The 17,297-nt window shown below is 54.2% G+C and overlaps 1 protein-coding gene across 1 annotated transcript; it reads right to left on the bottom strand.

Annotated features, from left to right (window-relative positions):
* Nucleotides 1-317: 317 nt before the first annotated feature.
* Nucleotides 318-11,434, bottom strand: PLA2G3 (phospholipase A2 group III). The gene is made up of 8 exons (XM_043989760.1): nucleotides 11,342-11,434; nucleotides 10,166-11,033; nucleotides 9,644-9,776; nucleotides 8,565-8,699; nucleotides 6,414-6,850; nucleotides 3,959-4,088; nucleotides 3,731-3,844; nucleotides 318-2,851 (listed from the first exon to the last, which is right to left on the bottom strand). Exons 1-8 carry the CDS (start codon nucleotides 11,432-11,434, stop codon nucleotides 2,614-2,616), a joined length of 2,148 nt encoding a protein of 715 aa, XP_043845695.1. The 3' UTR covers nucleotides 318-2,613.
* Between the last annotated feature and the right edge of the window lie 5,863 nt (nucleotides 11,435-17,297).

Genomic DNA, 17,297 nt, shown 5'->3' with positions numbered 1-17,297 from the left:
GGGTGACCTTATCACAGCCCTGGGTCATTTGCTTCTGCTGCCACGATTTGGAAGTGTCATTGAGATGCTAGAGAGGAGGAGAGGACTGTGGGTGCTGGCACTGAGGGTACCAAGGCCAATGCAGGGGATTCCTGCCACCTGGGGTGTCCATTGCGGGGGAGCTAATTAGAGGCGGGGAGGGGATCAACACCAGCAATGGAGGAGCCTGCACTGGCTTCCAAGGAAGGGGGCAAAGGATGATGACTAATCCTTGAAGGAAGCCAAGGGCTCTCTCACTCCCAAACTCCCAAGACAATTGCTTCCTCTGGAGGCTGTCATGTGAGAGGGAGATTAACCCCCTTCTGCTTGTCCTGAGCTTAGAACAACTAGTAATGAGTGGAAATTACAAGGCATTCCAAACGAACCCAGACTTCCTAGCAATTAGAACTTTGTCACTGGAAGGGGCGGAGTGTGGAGGTGGTGAGCTCCCTGTCACCAGAGACCTGGAAGCAAAAGCCAGATGAATGCTGCTCAAGGCAGGAGGGAGCGTAGAGACCTGGGCAAAGAAGGAAGAGCCCCCAAGGGCAAGGCCTCTGACTGAGATCTGAACCTGACCCCCAGGGCTGGTTGTTTCTTCTTCCGACATCGACTGGACCAGAGCCTCCAGGTGGTTGGAGAGAAGCAGAATAGGTGCTGAGTCCTGTCTCTAAGGCAGCTCTGTCTGGGAGGAGGGAAGGTCCCTTGGCAACCTCCGAGGCTGGGGGCTGCCCTTCTGCCCCCTGAGATTTAAGCCCAACTCCACTTTCTCAATGTCTACTGTGGTGCAAGAGGGGGGGGAGGTGCAGGAACGCCCTGGAAGTTGGGGTCAAGGTTGGGAGGGCCCTTAGAACAGGGGATGTCAGGGCTGGGAGGGGCTTTAGAACAGGGGATGTCAGGGCTGGGAGGGGCCTGAGAATAAGGGATGTCAGGGCTGGGAGGGGCCTTAGAACAGGGGATGTCAGGGCTAGGAGGAACCTTAGAACAAGGAATATGAGAGGTGAGAGGGACTTCCATTTTATCAGGTCCAACTCCATTTTACAGATGAGGTCATGGAGGCCCAGAGTGGAAGACTTGCCTAAGGTCACACAGCTGGGATGGATAGATATTATACATGGAGATATTTACACATACACGAATATATGGTAGTTGTGGTGGGGGGGTCTATCTCAGGACTGGCCCCCCTGGGTGCTAGCCCCTAGCCCCCAGGAATGTCAGGAGCACCAGGTCCTGGGTGGGGGTGAGCAGACACAGCCCCCTACCCCCATCCCTGGGGCCTTGCCCATGCCCCAAACCCTTTTCAGCTCTCCACAGTTTGGTCACCAATTTCTCCTTCCTGAGCCCTGGGACAGAGCCTCACACAAGGCCTCACAAGATACTCTGAAGGGGCAGCTAGGTGGTGCAGTGGATAGAGCACTGGCCCTGGAGTCAGGAGTACCTGAGTTCAAATCCGACCTCAGACATTTAACACTTACTAGCTGTGTGACCCTGGGCAAGTCACTTAACCCCAATTGCCTCACTAAAAAAAAAAAAAACAAAAAAGATCCTCCGAGGCTGAGCCCTGGGGAAGGAGATGATGCCCCATGATCTGCCCCCCACCCAGACGCTCACTCCAGCCCCTGGTGGGACTCTGGCCTGAAGCAAGGAGGCAGGAGTAGGGGTATCTCTAACAGGGACCTTGATGCCCCCCGAGGGGTGCCAGGAGGTGCTTACCCCCTGGGGGCGATGGCAGCACCCACCTGGCCTGAGGCCTTTGCCAGCCCTCAGCTTTGATCTGATATTGTCCCACAGCCAATACAGACTGGGCCCCATTCTTTACCTGCCCCTGCCCCAGGCACTAAGTAACCTCCTTGTTCCCTAGGGCAGAGGCGGCCCAATAAGTTAGCTGCCAGGGAGCCCAGGCTGGTGAGAGCAGGCCCAGGGGGGCCTTGAAGCGCATGCTGAGCAGGGGAATGGACAGGCCAGTGCCAGGGATGTGGCTTTGGGAGTGGCAGGCTAAAGCCTGCATTGGCTGGCTCATGGCATTGGAGTATACACGATAAAGGGCTCCACACCTGGGAAGGGCCACCCAAGCCATCTAGTCCAGCCCCCATATTTTACAGATAGAGAAACTGAGGCCCAAGAGCCCACATTGTTAAGTCCCTCACTTTACAGATGGGTAAACTGAGGCCCACCCGAAGGAACTTGACCATGATCATATGCAGAGTCCATGAAGAGCTAGGAGTGAACCCAGGTCTCCTGCCCCCCAATCCAGAGCTCATTCTGTTGTGCCAGTGACTCCTCACCTCACCATTAGTCTGGACAATGACCCCCGTCTTCTGCCCTGCCAATCACAAACATCGCCAAAGGAGCCAGTCCAGGCTGCCTGGTGGGGTGATGCCCCCACATTCTCGGGATGGCAGGTCGTTTGTTCTGAGTAGGGGGCAGATGCTGCCCAAGAAAACAGTGGATGGAGCAGGTCCACTGCCAGTCAGTATGAGGCCCAGCGGGCCAGGTGTGCCCCTTGGGAAGGCACAGTGATGCTCAGGTGCCAGTGGGCCTCGGGAATGAGGTTCCTCTGCACACATGGCCCCAAGGCTCCCTCCAGCACCTCCGCCATCACTGGGGTGCCCGCTGCTCGGCCGACGCCATCTCACGGCACTTGTCATAGAGAGTCCCGGCCTCTTGGAGCTCTTGCTGGTGCCCCCGGACCCACCGCCTCCTTTCCTCTTTTCTCTTCTTCTTTCTCTTCTCCACAGCCTTCCCCGGGACTCTGCTTGACCAGTCTGCCTGCTGTTTCCATACACGCCGCAGGTGCCTGGCAGGGACCACCACAGCCTGGGAATCACCCCTGCAGCTAGGGAAGGAAGGGGGAATAGGTCAGCCGGCATCTCTGAAGCCTCAAATGTCTGATCTGGGAGGGCCCTTAGAACAGGGGATGTCAGGACCAGGAGAGGTGCTTAGAACAAGGATTGTCAGACCTGGGAAGGACCTTAGAACAGGGAATGTCTGAGCTGGGGCGGGGGGTGCTTAGAACAGGGAATATCAGGACCAGGGGGGGTGCTTAGAACAAGGATTGTCAGACCTGGGGGTGTCTTAGCTGGGAGGGCCCTTAGAACAAGGGATGTCAGAGCTGGGGCGGGGTGTGCTTAGAACAGGGAATGTCTCAGCTGGGAAGGGCCTTAGAAATAAGCCACTCCAACCTCCTCATTTTTCAGAGGAGGAAATTGAGGTCTGGAGAGGTTCGGTTCCTTTGCTAAGGTTGAATGTCTGGAACACAGAGAATCAGCGCTGGACAGAGCCTAAGAGGGAGCTGGCCCAACGCCCTAGAAACTAGGGGAACGTGAATTTTTGAGGGAGGGAGCCAGGAGAAGGGCAAAGACTCGGGTCAGGTCTTCCACTGCCTCATCGCATGAGCTTCCTCTGAAGGCATGCAGGGCCTCTCCTGCCACCTGCTGGACAAGAAGCCAACAGTCTTCAACGCAGTGACAGGACGGGCAGGGCAAGAAAGATGGACAGGAGACTTGACACCAGAGGATTGAGATTCTTAAGGGACCTTAGAGGTCATCTAGTCTAACTCCTGCCTCTTACAGAAGAGGAAAAGGGGGGACCAGACAGGGACAGGGACTTGCCCAAGATCACACAGATATTAGTGAGTATTTGCACTCAGGTCCAGTCTTCTTGGCACATCAGTCATCCTTAAAACCAGAATCTTCTATAGTATGTGACCACTCACCCATTGCTGGGTTCACAGTCTTCAGGGGGTCTCAGCTTAAAGCAAGTCAGAGCCAACAGGTTCCAAAGTTTGTCCTCCACTTCATTGGGACTCTTCCTCAGCACCTTCGCCAGCCTAGAGGGACACACATGAACCGAGCCCTTCCTGCTCATCCCTACCTTCCTCCTTTCTTCCCTCCCTCTAGCTGCCCAGCCTCCCAGGGCCCATATGGGTCTGCTCCCGCTTTACCGTCTTGTACAATTGCAGTGAAAGAGGGTGTGGCTCTCTGAATTGTACAGCTGATACTTGGTCTCGCCGGGTTCAATCTTGTGCTGACACCGATCCAGTTGTTGGTAGCATTGGCAGGTCTTTGAAAAATCTGGAGGTAGAGAACGTAAACTATGGGAGATTAAGGAAGGGGCTGGGACACATATACAAACAAGCCCCTAAGCAAGAACCCTCAAAGTAGATGAGCATTAGGAGAAAGCTATTCAAAACACACATACTCGAAGTGGATAAAGCACTGGCCCTGGATTCAGGAGGACCCGAGTTCAAATCCAGCCTCACACACTTGACACTTACTAGCTGTGTGACCTTGGGCAAGTCATTTAACTCCCATTGCCCTGCCCAAAACACACACACACACACACACACACTTAGGAATGCACATCTAAGACACACACAATCACAAACACAGATAACAACACAGGAAAGAAACCCCCACTGGTTACAGCTGAAAGTGCCCGAGCCTTGCAGCAAAAGTATGATGGGTTCAAATACCACCTTTGATACTTAGAAACTGTGTGACCTTGGGCAAGTAACTTCAACTCACTGGGCCTCAGTTTCCTAGTTTGTCAAATGAGGGGGCTGTTCTAGATGGCCTTTGATGTTCCCTTCTAGCCCTAAATCTAGAACACTATGATCTTCCTGACAATCAAGACACACAGACAGTTAAGGATGTGTGTTTGGTTGTTTCAGTCGTGTCTGACTCTTCATGACCCCATTTGGGGTTTTCTTGGCTGAGATACTGGAGCAGTTCGACATCTCCTTCTCCAGCCCATTTGACAGATGAGGAAATGAAGGTCAACAGGATAAAGTGACTTGCCCAAGGTCACACAGCTAGTGAGTATCTGAGGCCACTTTGGAAGCCAAGAAAAATGAGTCTTCCAGAGTCCAGGCTGTTCTTTGTGCACTATGGGGCCACCTAGCTGTTCTTGAGGACACATACTCAGGGCAGATACACAGATACACAGATACACACACACACACACACACACACAAGCACATCCTTACCTCCACTTACCCCTTCATTCCATTGGCATTTGTATACACTAATTTACACAAATCACAATAAATTCCAAAGATTCCTGTGGAGAATCCTATGGAGATGATACAGCAGAAATTTCCTTGTTTTGGAGTTCAAATCCTAACACTTCTACTTATTACCTGTGTGGCCTTGGTAAGTCACTTCCCCTCTGTGAGCCTCAGTTTCCTCATCTAAAATACAAAGGTTGGTCCAGGTGACCTCCAGAAAGTCCCTTCTGCCTCTGATTCAATGCTTCTATCATCCTATAAAGCAGTTAGATGCAGACCTGCCTAGTGCCCACAGGGTGCAGGGCTGGGCATTCAGGAAATGTTTGCTTACATGCTTCATTGAATCATACTTCACTCCTACAAAGTGATGGATAAAAATAATCCCTGAATCTCAGAATCGCAAAGTCTCAGAACTGAGCAGGACCTCAGAGGCATTTAGTCCAACCCAAATCTGAACCGGACCAATTAAACAAGCATTTATTAAGTACCTACTATGTGCCAGGCATAGCCCTAGGGACACAAAGAAAAAGAAAAATTAGTCCCTGCCCTCAGGGAGCTAACATTAGAATGGAGGAGACAAGATGTGCTGATGTAAATAATCAATAAGCATTTGTTAAGTGCTTGTTGTGTGCTTTGCTAGGAGCTAAGAACAAGAAAAGGAAGGAAAGGTACAAGGTACAAGGAAAGGGAGGGAGAACTCACTGCCCTTGCAGCTCTCATTATTAGGAAGTCTGTCCCGATTTTTGTCCTAAATTATCTTCCCTCCATTCCCCTCACCCAAGCACAGGCCTTTATGGACACACTCAGGCAAGCACAGCCATGTACACACATCAGTAACAACAGCTGTCATTCATTTCTATGGTGATTCAAAGTTTTAAAAGCCCTTTACATCCATTTTCCTCCTTGAGCTTCACAAAGAATCAATGTGAGATGGGCAACACAAGTGTTTATCACTCCCATCATACAGAGGAGGTTGTGGTTGTTGTTGTTTTGTCTTTTGTTCTCAAGGAGGACCATGACATCAGGGTGATGTCACAACTTGCAGTGAATTGGATTGAAGTGAGGGAGGGTTGTGCAGGGTCACCAGCCTCACTCTTTCCTCCAGAGCCATCTGGGTCCAGTGGCATGATATACATTAGGACAACTGGAGATGGCCCTGGATGTTTAAGGCAACTGGGATTAAGTGACTTTGCCCGGGGCCACACAGCTAGTAAGTATCTGAGGTGAGATTTGAACTCAGGTCCTCCTGACTCCAGGGCCAGTGTTTTATCTACTGCACTACCTAGCTGCCCCACAGAGGTTCCTGAGGCACTGAGAGAATCACACACACCCCCATTGCCCAAGGGGCTATATGCACCTTAGGGAACCTGTCCCTTAGCAAATTACTCACCTTGGTACATCTTCTTATCAGCTGGGAGGAGAGTGGGCTTTGGACTTTGCCCATCAGGAGCTGGGCTCTCTGGTGGTCCCTGAGTAGCTCCCTCTGTTGAGCCTCTGGATGCTTGTTTCCCTTCAGGCCTGTGGCCTCTGTCCCCAGTCACCCTTGCCTGCTTTCCTGAGACTGTCAGCACGCTGGGAGCCAGGCCAGGGAGGGTTGGAGATGTTGGTTGGGCAGTGACGTTAGCTTTCTGCAGACTGCTGGGCAGAGGCAGGGGAGGGTGGAATTGGGAACCGTGCCCCTTGGGCCCTAAGCCCTGCATTCGATGTCTCTGTCGCAGCTGCTTCCTCCGAGAAGCCTTCTCTCTGCGGCTAGTCTGAGCCTGAGTCACGTTATAGCGACTCTGTGGCAGAAGTCGGGCCCGGGAAATGGGGCCGTATTTCTTACACCTAGTGAGGAACCAGAGAAAGGAAAGGAAAGCCCATTGGCTCCCAGATGTCCAGCTGGAATGGCCTAAAGTGGTCAGCTGGTCCCACCCCCTGATTTTACCGAGTTTGAGGAAAATCAGTTCCAAGGGACCTGCCCTGGCCCTTCTCTGACTGCACTTTGGGGGACTCTCCAGGCACAACCCAGAGAGGCCCCTCCAGGGGTTGTGATAGCACACAGGAAGAACTTAATAAAGGCTCGTTAGGGTGCTTGACTGGGGAAGGTGGAGGGGAGTGACATCTCAGGCTTTGAAGACTGAGAGACCCTGGAAGAGCTCCAGCCTGGACCTGGAGACCAGCCTGGAGCTGGGCACAAAGCACTGCCCTGAGCCTCAGTTTCTCCCTCTATCCAATGGTCATACATAGTCTGCTTCTACCAGGCTCCTGATGTGGGAGAGGAAGCCAGTCTGTGAACCTCAGAGTCCCATGGAAGCATGAGCAAGGACTTGGCAAGGTGGGGAAGGGAGAGGGAAAGGAAGAAGCATTTTGTCAGTGCCTACTATGTGTCAGACACTGCCTACTATGTGTCAGACACTGTGCTTTTTGACCTATACTATCTGGCTTTTTGACCAATACTATCTCATTTGAGCCTATTCTCTGACTGTTTTCATGAAAATTCTGGTTTTTATTCTAAGGCCCCTCCAGCCCTGACATCCCCTGTTCTCAGGTCCCTCCCAGCCCTGACATCCCCTGTTCTCAGGCTCCTCCCAGCCCTGACATCCCCAGTTCTCAGGCTCCTCCCAGCCCTGACATCCCCTGTTCTCAGGCCCCTCCCAGCCCTGACATCCCCTGTTCTCAGGCCCCTCCCAGCCCTGACATCCCCTGTTCTCAGGCTCCTCCCAGCTCTGACATCCCCTGTTCTCAGGCTCCTCCCAGCTCTGACATCCTCTGTGCTGAGGCCCCTCCCAGCCCATGATCTCATGGGCTTCTCCTCAGAGAGATGGCCCTGGAGCTGGTGAGGATGGGCCATGCCTTCCTCCTCCCCTCCCCTGCCCCCAAGCCTCCCGACCGGGGAAGGACTCGGGCAGAAGAAGGCAGCGAGGAGGCTGACTTACTGGTTTGGTGCCCTCGGGGCTGGGCTGACAGCTGTTTGTGGCCTTCTCTGGCCTCTCACCAGAAGGGGGTGGGGGTGGGGACAGATAATAGAATAGATTCCTGGATCCTAACCCAGTCCCTTCATTGTCCAGAGGAAGCAGAGGCCCATAGGAAAGTGACTGGCTCAAATGAATGGTCACTCTGCGGTTCACATAAGAACTAGCCATTTCTCTAGAGGTTAAGATTCAATACTGTGAGGATCAGGATAGGGTGGTTATTTATCATTATTACCTCATCCTACAGATGTGGAAATTGAAACTGGGATGGGAACTAGCTCTCAGTCACACAGGTAGAAAATGTAGAGCCCAGAAAGGGAGGATCCACTTCCAAACACAAACTCTTGCCTCCTCTACCCACGACTCCTTTACCCTGACCATCCATCCCCAGAAAAGGACCCAGCGGCTGGTCTAGCTAATGGGGAGGGGTAGTAGGAGGAGAGCATGGGGAAAGAGTAAGGGAAGGAGCCACGGGAGGAACAATAGGGGAAGGGCACTGGGGACCCGCTGAAGTCTTTCCTTGGTTAAGGGGAGGACTTAGGAAGGAAGTGGGGAAGAGTCTGGCATGCACTGTCAAGGCTACCTACCCGCCCCACCAGTACCACTCGATGCACTCTTCCTTCTCCTCCAGCACAAAGCAGGGAATTTCCAGCAGATTGAAGAAGGTGGTGCCCACAAAGTCTGAAATGGTGTCCTGTTGACTCTGGAGACAACCCTGGAACCTGGTACCCGGAGGCCAAAGGTTGGTCCTTTCAACCCATCCACAGCATTGGGGGGAGGGGAAGCGTAGGAGGCGGGGGGACCCTGAAAGTTGTGGGGGGGAGTTTGAAGAGCCCTCACCAACTCACCTGCTTCCCAACCCCAGAAGATCATGGGGTTAGAGATGGAAGGAACCCACATTTAATGCAGGGATCCTTAGCCTCTGTGCGTGTGTGTGTATTTGGGGGGGAGGCATGGATCCCTCTGGCATTTCCCCTTTCACAACAATAGTCTTTTTCTTGGGGGGGGTGCAATGAGGGTTAAGTGACTTGCCCAAGGTCACACAGCTAGTGTCAAGTGTCTGAGACCAGATTTGAACTCAGGTCCTCCTGAATCCAGGGCCGGTGATTTATCCACTGCGCCACCTAGCGGTCCCCAGAACGATAGTCTTAAATGCATAAAATGAAATACCTTGGACTTCAAAGGAAGCCAATCCTATTGAAATAAAGATGGAAATTTTTCCCTTCTAAGGTCACCCTTTGAAATCCAGCTCCAGACCCTTTGATCTTCCTTGGGCACCAGGTTAAGAACCCCTACTCTAGTCCAACCCTCCCCGCTCCATGTTCAAACTGAGGTCTCCGAAGCTCAGGGAGGTCTAAGGGACTCTCAAACCCAGCCCCCCTCCCACCCCCCACCCAAGCACCAATCCTGGGCTCTTCCCATGAAGCTGGAATCTCCCTCTATGGGGATTCCTTCCCCACCCCCGACAATAGGATCCTCGTAGATCTAGTTCCCCATATGACAAAGCGAGATCCAGAGAAATCACATGGCTGGTCCAAGATCACACGGATGTAGTGGTCTCAGAGGTAAGATTTGAACCCAGGTCCCGACTCCATTTCCTGCATCCTCTTTCCATCTCCCGACTCGGGGTGGCCAGTGCCCAGAAGGAGCCTGCCCGCCCACTCACCTGGAATCACAGTCACAGTGGGAGATGGTGTGGAAACGATAGTTGCGGATGCCGTAGTTATACTCGAAGGGCGCGATGTTCTGGGCACAGAGGTCGTGCTCCCGGCAGCACAGATCTGGCCCCCGGAAGATGCCTAGGGGATGAGCACAGGCTGGGCAGGCGGAGGGAGCGCGCCCCACCCCCCCTCGGTGCTCCCTGCGGACTCCTACGATCCCGAGGCTGGGGTACAACGCTTTCCTTTCCCATTCTCCTCCCACAGTAGGAAGATAGATTGGGAGCTGGACAGGACCTCAGAGGTCATTCAATCCAATCCCTTCCTTTTACCGAGGAGGAAACTGAGGCTCAGGTTGGCGAAGTGATCTAGTCACGAGTGGCTGGCAGGATTCGAGCCCAGGTCCTCGGCCTCTAAATCAATCCATCTTCCTACAGTCTAAGCCCGACCCAAATCAGAATACCCTTGGAGTAAGGGCAGCCTTCCCCTCTTCCTGAAGACGCCCCAGCGCTGAGCCCACCCTTACTTACCCAGTTGTGTGGCATTCTCTGCCGAGTCCCCGACTCCACACCAGAGCGTCCCAGGCATGGTCCAGCCCCTCTTCACGCGCCGGTGCCCCGCACCTGCCTGGAACACTTCCTCGCCTTCTGCTCGCGCTTTGATCCCCTGCCCCCAGATCCCCTCCTCCCGCCCGCCACAGGCGTCCTGCCGCTGCCGGAGGGCTCCCAGGGCTCGCTGCAGCAGAGGACTTGGGGTGTGGAAAAAACTGCCAGGCGAGATCTCGCTGCCCTTTCCCTGAGCACACGCAGCCTGGTAGGGCAGGACGATGGCAGCTTCCTCCCAATGGGCACACTCCAGCAGGTGCCCCTGCTCATCCCAGACGGCATGGAAGAGAGTCAGCCCACTTGGGCCCCGGCTCAAGAAGCTCAGCGACCGGAGCGGGGCGGTGGGTACCGTCCTGGGCACTGGCAGGTGACAGAAGGTGTTGTTCCAGTTGAACTTTGGCACCAACTCCCCCTTCGCCAGAGCTGCCCCCAGGGAGACCAGCGCCCACAGGAGCCAGCCTGGGTGTCCCATCTCGCCTCCCCCGGCCCCCAGCCTGGTCGCACAGAGTCCCAGACACTTGTCCCCTTCAGCCCACTGGCAGAGTATCCCACGAAGCTGCCCAGAAGCGGAAGTGAAGCTGGACTTGGGGGAGAAGCGGCCTCTGGACCAATGAATGGAGGGGCAGGCAGGGCGCCGGCACCAGGCTTGCGGGAGGAGGATGGCGCATATGGGGTGATCTCTGCTCTGTAACTGAATCCACCAGCCACACTGGCCCCAGGGAGGCCTCTGATTGGCTACAAGCCTGTAAAGCCGTCCGGCCCAAGCCCCGCCCTGGGACTTTCTGCCTGTTACCTGGAAGCCGGGATAGATAGGCTACAATGCCATCTCTGCTCCCCGATCCTTAGCCGGCTTCCTCCTCAGTAAAACAAAGAGGTCCCCAAGTGTCCCTCTCCCCACAGGCCGGCAGAGGAGGCCCATATGTGCAGGGTGCTGGGCAGGGCTCCGGTGCCAGGGAAGGGGGTAGCACTGCCCCACCTGTATCACATATCAGTTGGCACTGAGCCATGAAGGAAGCTGACTAGTGAGGAGGTTCAGGGCAAAGGAACGGGTAGGGCAGCCAGGGTTCAGGGGCCTGACAAGTGTCGGGGTAAGTCCCAGACGTGTCCCCAAACTCCCCAGAAGCAGCTGTCCCGGTTCCCAGTAAATTTCAGGGTGACAAGGGCCAGACACCAGTGCCAGCTGCCTGGGGCCATGCTAGTCCTGCTCTCCCCTCACCCCACCCTCCCACCTGGTTCTTGGACCTAGAAATCTGGGGTTGAGCCAAAGAACCTGCAGATCCATCCTCCACCCAGCTTTCTGTGAGGCCAAGTCATCCAGTGACTGGGAGTCAGCCAGGGCAAGGAGGAGTCCTGGGTTTGGAAGCAAAAGCCCGGCTTCCGGTCCCAGGCCCATCCTTGTGAGAAGGGGAGCGAGTGACTGGCCCACAGTCACACATCGATGAGCCCCAGTGATAGCTCTCGAAGGGCTTGAATACAGACTCCAGGTCCAGAAGAGCCAAGTTCAGATCAGGCCTCCAGCCAAGACTAGCTGTGTGACCCCGGATGAGTCAGCTGCCTCTCTGAGCCTCAGTTTCCTTCTTTGTAAAATGGGGGTTTGACTAGATGGCCTGGGAGGTAGGTGGACATGTGCAGTTCAACCTCCTCACTTTACAGATGAGGGAAATAAGCAGATAAAATCAGACACCCACGAATACAGAGGCTAGAGTCCAACCCCCTCATTTGGGGGTGGGGGGCAGAGGCCCCGGGCAGGGCTCAGGATCCTTTCCTCTGGGCCACAATTCTGAGGCTGATGCTGCTGACTCATCTGGAACCTCCATTTTCCTGTCTGGAAAAGGGAGAGGAACCCCCCCCCCCCTTCTTAGGAGTAAGATGACTGTAGGGTTGTTGGAGAGGCCACAGGCTCCCAGTGTCTTGTAGCTGGCAGTTGTTCACTCCTGTCCTCCCTCCCGAAGCCCGAGGTCACCCTGGCAGCTGGAGGGGTGGGGGTGGGCGTCGAGCCTCCTTGGGGGAGGGGGAGGGAGTGAGGACCCGAGGACCCCCTGGGAGCAGGGGAGACAGGCTGGTCTGAGGCCCTGAAGGGGGATTTCAGGGACAGGCTGGTGTTCTGTCTCCATCTCCAGGGTCCTCCACTAGAGGCTTTGGTGCGAGCTCAGGACCTGGAGCCAGGACGGCTGAGGCCTGGTTCTGCTGTGTGACTCTAGACAGGCCTCAGTTTCCTCCTCTGTAAAAAGAGGAGGTTGGACTAAGAGGAATCCTTTTTTGCTTTAGAGCTTGGATTCTGTAAACACTCTGAATAATTAATAATTAATAATAATGCTTCAGCTGCTTCTTTCTGGAATTCCCTCAGCTTTCTAGCTCAGATCTCCTTCTCCTCCTCCTCCTCCCCCTCTTCTTCCTCTCCCTCCTCCCCCTCCCCCTCCTCCTCCTCCCCCTCCCCCTCTTCCTCCTTCCCCTCCCCCTCCCCCCCCTCCCAGGCACAGCCTCAGCCTCATTATCTCTTATCAGAAGACATCAGTGTCTGTCAGGAAGAGGGTGGGATGAAGGATGGAGGAAGGGAGACCTTGTCTCCTTGCTGGTGAGTGGGTGGGAGGCTGCAAAGAGGACCAGAGAGTCTGAGGCCTTAGCAGGATCTGTCCTTCCCCTCCTCATCCTTTAGCCCCATGGCTGAGGCCTCCGCTGGAGCCTCCCCACATCAGCCTCCTCTTCCCTCCAGGATCTCTCCCCACCCCCACCCCCACTCCCTACTTTGCTCTCTGGCGCACCAGGTCAAGCCTGATGGCCAATGGGCTGGAAGAGCATCTTGTCCCCAGGGGCCAAGGGCTCGGGCCAAAAGCTCTGTCAGGCCAGGCCTGACCTGACCCAGGACAGAGGGAGCCAGGGGCACAGTGTGGTGGGGGCAGGGAGAGAGAAGGGGGGAGCAAAAGGGGGCAGACCCAGGGTCCAAGGGCCGGTCCAGGAAAGGAGGGAGGCCCTTAGATCTAGGCCCCTGCCTCTGACCGCAGGAAGCTCTGTCTCTGCCCCTCAGGAATCAATGACCAGGTCCCTTGTGCCAGAGGTTTAGAAAGGAGAAAATGCTGAATTCCAAAGAGAAACCAATAAGCGATTGTTCCTCAGCCAGGATCAGAGCCTTCTCTGTTCTGTGTCCAACACAAGCAGCAGATGTCCCTCTGGCAGTCCTTGAGAAGTACCCAAAGCTGGAGTTAGTATCAGTTCAGAGGGGGAGGAGATGAGGCCGGGGAGGCAGGGTGGGCTTCCTGGAGGAGGAGGCAGAGGGAATGGGGATGTTACATGGAGACTAAGGAAAGGGACTTGGTGGATGAGACAAGGAGTAGGCCTGGGTTTGGAGCTCGGGAGGCAAAAATAAAATCCTTTTCAGCCTGGCCTTGGGTGAGCAGATGAAGATAGCTCTGCCCCACTAGGGCTCACCATGGCCTAGCCCAGGGCCTCATGTGAGTGGGGGTGGAGACCTTCCCTGGGAAAGGAGTCAGGAGCAGAGGGGCTGGGAGGGCAGGAAGAACAGACAACAGCACGGCCAGGTTAACAGGGCACTTGACTGGGAATCAGGAGACCTGGGTTCAAGTTAATGAGTCTCATCTTGAGACAAATACCTTCTACCCTCTGGGCCTCAGTTGACCTATCTGTAAAAATGAGAAGGTTGGACTGGGTGACCCTTCCGGCAGGGAGCAATGCCGTCGAGGGTTTCAGAATCACAGAACCTGAATCCCGACTCTGCCGCCTATTGCCACCCTCCCCAGGCCTCAGTTTCCCATTCTGTAAAAAGAGGAGATTGAACTTGATGGCTTCAGAGGCCCTTTTCCAGGCTAGGAAAAGTAGGAGTAGGACCCAGAGAGGACACAGGCTGGGACCTGTGTGGGCCCAGGGGGAGGGGGAGTCGTGTGAGATCAATGTGGAAACTGAGGAGGGAGCAGTGTGGCAAAGGGCCTGCCAAACGGATGACGCTGTGTTTTATCCAGGTAAGGTAAGAGGGAGCCATGGAAGGTTTTTGAGCAGGGGAAGAGGAGGTCAAACGTGTGTTTTAGAAATCTCCTTTTTGGGGAGCTAGATGGCACAGCGGACAGAGCACCAGGCTTTGGAGTCAGGAAGACCTGAATTCAAATCCAGCCTCAGACACTTACTAGCTATGTGACCCTGGGCAAGTCACCTAACCCAGATTGCCTCAAAGGAAAGAAATATCCTTTTGGTAACTGAGATGAGGATGGATTGGAGAGGGGAGAGACCAGTGATGTAGACCTCTTTTTTTTTTTTTGTGGGGCAATGGGGGTTAAGTGACTTGCCCAGGGTCACACAGCTAGTAAGTGTCTGAGGCTGGATTTGAACTCAGGTCCTCCTGAATCCAGGGCCGGTGCTTTATCCACTGTGCCACCTAGCCGCCCCCGAAGTAGACCTCTTAAGAGGCTGTGTCAGTGGACCAGGCAAAAGGAAATGAAGGCTAGAATTGAGGTGGTAGCCAAGCGAGGGGAGGGAAGGGCACGGATACCGGAGGTGTTTGTTGTTTCGGGTAGAATCCACATGACTTGGCAGCTGAGTAGATATGAAGATGAGATCAGGGAAGAGTTCAGGATGACTCCCAGGTTTGGGAACTGGAAAGATGGTGGCTCCCTCAACAGGAATGAAGAAGTTAGGGGGAGGGAGGGGCTTCTGCTTTAGACTGGCTGGGTTTGAAAGGCCCATGGGCATCCAAATGGAGACGCCCAGGGGGCACGAGGCCCCCAATCCGGAGAGGGGTCAGGGCTACAAATGCCGATCCAAGATCACCGCAGGGAGGGGATAGATGAATTCACCAGAGCTGATGAGGCCGCCAAGGGCGAGAGAACAAAGCCTTGGTTAAGGATCGCTTGAAGTAACTGTTTATTCTGGAGAAGAGACGATTTGGAGGGACAAGAGCTGTCTTTGAGCATTGGAAGGGTGGCCGCTAGGGAGGGATTTGGTTCAGATGGCTTGGCCCCAGTGGGCTGGACTGGGAACACTGGGTAAAGGCTGGCTGCTTGGACGGAGAACTGGGCTAAATGTGAACACTCGGTACCGGCCCAGAGCTGACCACCCAGGGGTCTGCAAGCAAAGGCCCAGCGCCCCCTTGTGGACAAAGCTGTTGGGGGGGCAGCTAGATGGCACAGTGGATAGAGCATCAGCCCTGGATTCAGGAGGACCTGAGTTCAAATCCGCCCTCAGACACTTAACACTTACTAGCTGTATGACCCTGGGCAAGTCACTTAACCCCAATTGCCTCACAAAACAAACAAAGCTGTAGAGGGAATTTTCTACCTGGCATTAGTCAGTGAGGTTCCCCTCCATGCTTAGATCTGTGACCTAATAGGGACAGGGTGGAGAAAACGGGCAGGCACCTTCAAGAACACATGTGTAGACATGTTATCGGAAAACCTGGATCTGGGGCCTGTCTCCTCCACTGACTCATTTTATTACCCTGAGAGAGTCTTCCTCCCCTTTCTGAAGCTCCCTCCGTACAATGAGGCAATACTGATTAATAGCGAATCCTATCCCGCCATGGGCCGCTAGGGGGCGCCACGGTGCACAGAGCACTTTGCCTAGCGTTACCTGAGTTCAAATCCAGCCTCAGACACTTCCTAGCTGGGTGACCCTGGGCGAGTCACTTCACCCTGTTGGCCTCAATTCCTCAACTGTCAAATGAGCTGGGGAAGGAAATGGCAAAAACTGCTCCGGTGTTTCTGCCAAGAAAACCCCAAAAGGGTCACAGAGAGTTGGACTTGACTGAGCAACCTTTACCAGTACTGTAAGCAGTTACTGAGTGCTCCCTATGCACAGTCATTGTGCCAATACTGGGGATTGAAAGCCAAAGGCAGAGGAAAAACCCCAGTCCCTGCCCTCGAAAGGCTTACAATCTCCAAAAGGAGGCAGTGTGTTCTATAAGAATATGGAGGGCACCTACCAGCAAATGCAACCTGACTGGGGGAGAGGGTGAGGCGCTCCCCACCATGGCCCCTGCAGAAGATGAGGCCTGAGCTGAGTCTGGGAGGAAGCCAGGGTCTCCAGGGGGTGAACCTGAAGCAGGGAGAGCAATCCAGGCATAGGGATGAGAGGTGAAAGGCCATCTGTGAAGGAGGGGGCAGTTTGGTCAGACTGGGGAGTAGAGGAAAAGGAGAAATGAATAACAAAAGTGGGAAGAGGGGCAGCTAGGTGGCGCAGTGGATAGAGCACCAGCCCTGGATTCAGGAGGACCTGAGTTCAAATCCAGCCTCAGACACTTGACCCTGGGCAAGTCACTTAACCCTCATTGCCCCACAAAAAAAACCCCAAAACAAAAACAAAAAGCAAAGGTGGGAAGATCAATGGAGGCTCAGGCTCTGGAGGGCTTTAAATGCCAGAGAATTTGGGCCCTGGAGAGAATAGGGAGTCATAGGAGATTATTGAGAAGGAGGTGAAGGAGTGAAGTTGGACTAATCAGACCCATTCTGTAGGAAAACCCTTTGGTAGGGGTGGGAGAGTGTGTGTGTGAGTGTGAGTGTGTATGTGTGTGAGTGTGTATGTGTATGTGTGTCTGAGTGTGTATATATGTGTATGTGAGTGTGCATATATGTGTGAGAGTGTGTATGTGTATGTGAGTATGTGTGAGAGTGTGTATGTGTGTGAGTGTGTGTATATATGTGTGTGAGTGTGCATATGGTATGTGTGTGAGTGAGTGTGCATATGTGTATGTGAGTGTGTGTGTGTGTGTGTGTGTGTGTGTGTGTGTGTGTCCTGGGGAGAAAGGAGTGAAGAGGAGGTGGGAATGCGGAGAGGTTTGAGGCAGGGAGATCAGTTAGGAGAAATTGTGACCGAGAAGTGACTGATCCAAGGTCACTGAACAGCCAGTGGAGGCAGACCCTGAACCCAAAAGCAGTTCAGGGATCTTCTTACTACACTGCCCTCCCTTTCAATGACTCACGTGTAGGACACTAACTGGGAGGCAGCACCGCAGTCTTTGTGGACGCTGGGAGTGAAGCAGTCATCAGTTAGTCAGTGGATGGGCATTTCCGCTGTGCTGGGCTTTGTGGTCTGGGGAGCAGGAGGAGCAGGAGGA

This window comes from Dromiciops gliroides, chromosome 1, assembly GCF_019393635.1.
Source record: "Dromiciops gliroides isolate mDroGli1 chromosome 1, mDroGli1.pri, whole genome shotgun sequence".
In the NCBI taxonomy this organism is placed as follows: Eukaryota; Metazoa; Chordata; class Mammalia; order Microbiotheria; family Microbiotheriidae; genus Dromiciops; species Dromiciops gliroides.
The sequence above is the reverse complement of the archived record's forward strand: the minus strand, read 5'-3'. Positions and strand labels throughout refer to the sequence as shown.

Coding starts and splice junctions, on each gene's coding strand:
- PLA2G3 (XM_043989760.1), bottom strand. CDS start 11,434: ATGGCCCCAGGCAGCTGGCACTGGTGTCTGGCCCTTGTCACCCTGAAA. Junction 11,034..11,341: donor TCTGGGGAGTTTGGGGACAC/GTCTGGGACTTA, acceptor CCCGGCTTCCAG/GTAACAGGCAGAAAGTCCCA. Junction 4,089..6,413: donor TGATAAGAAGATGTACCAAG/GTGAGTAATTTG, acceptor CTCTACCTCCAG/ATTTTTCAAAGACCTGCCAA.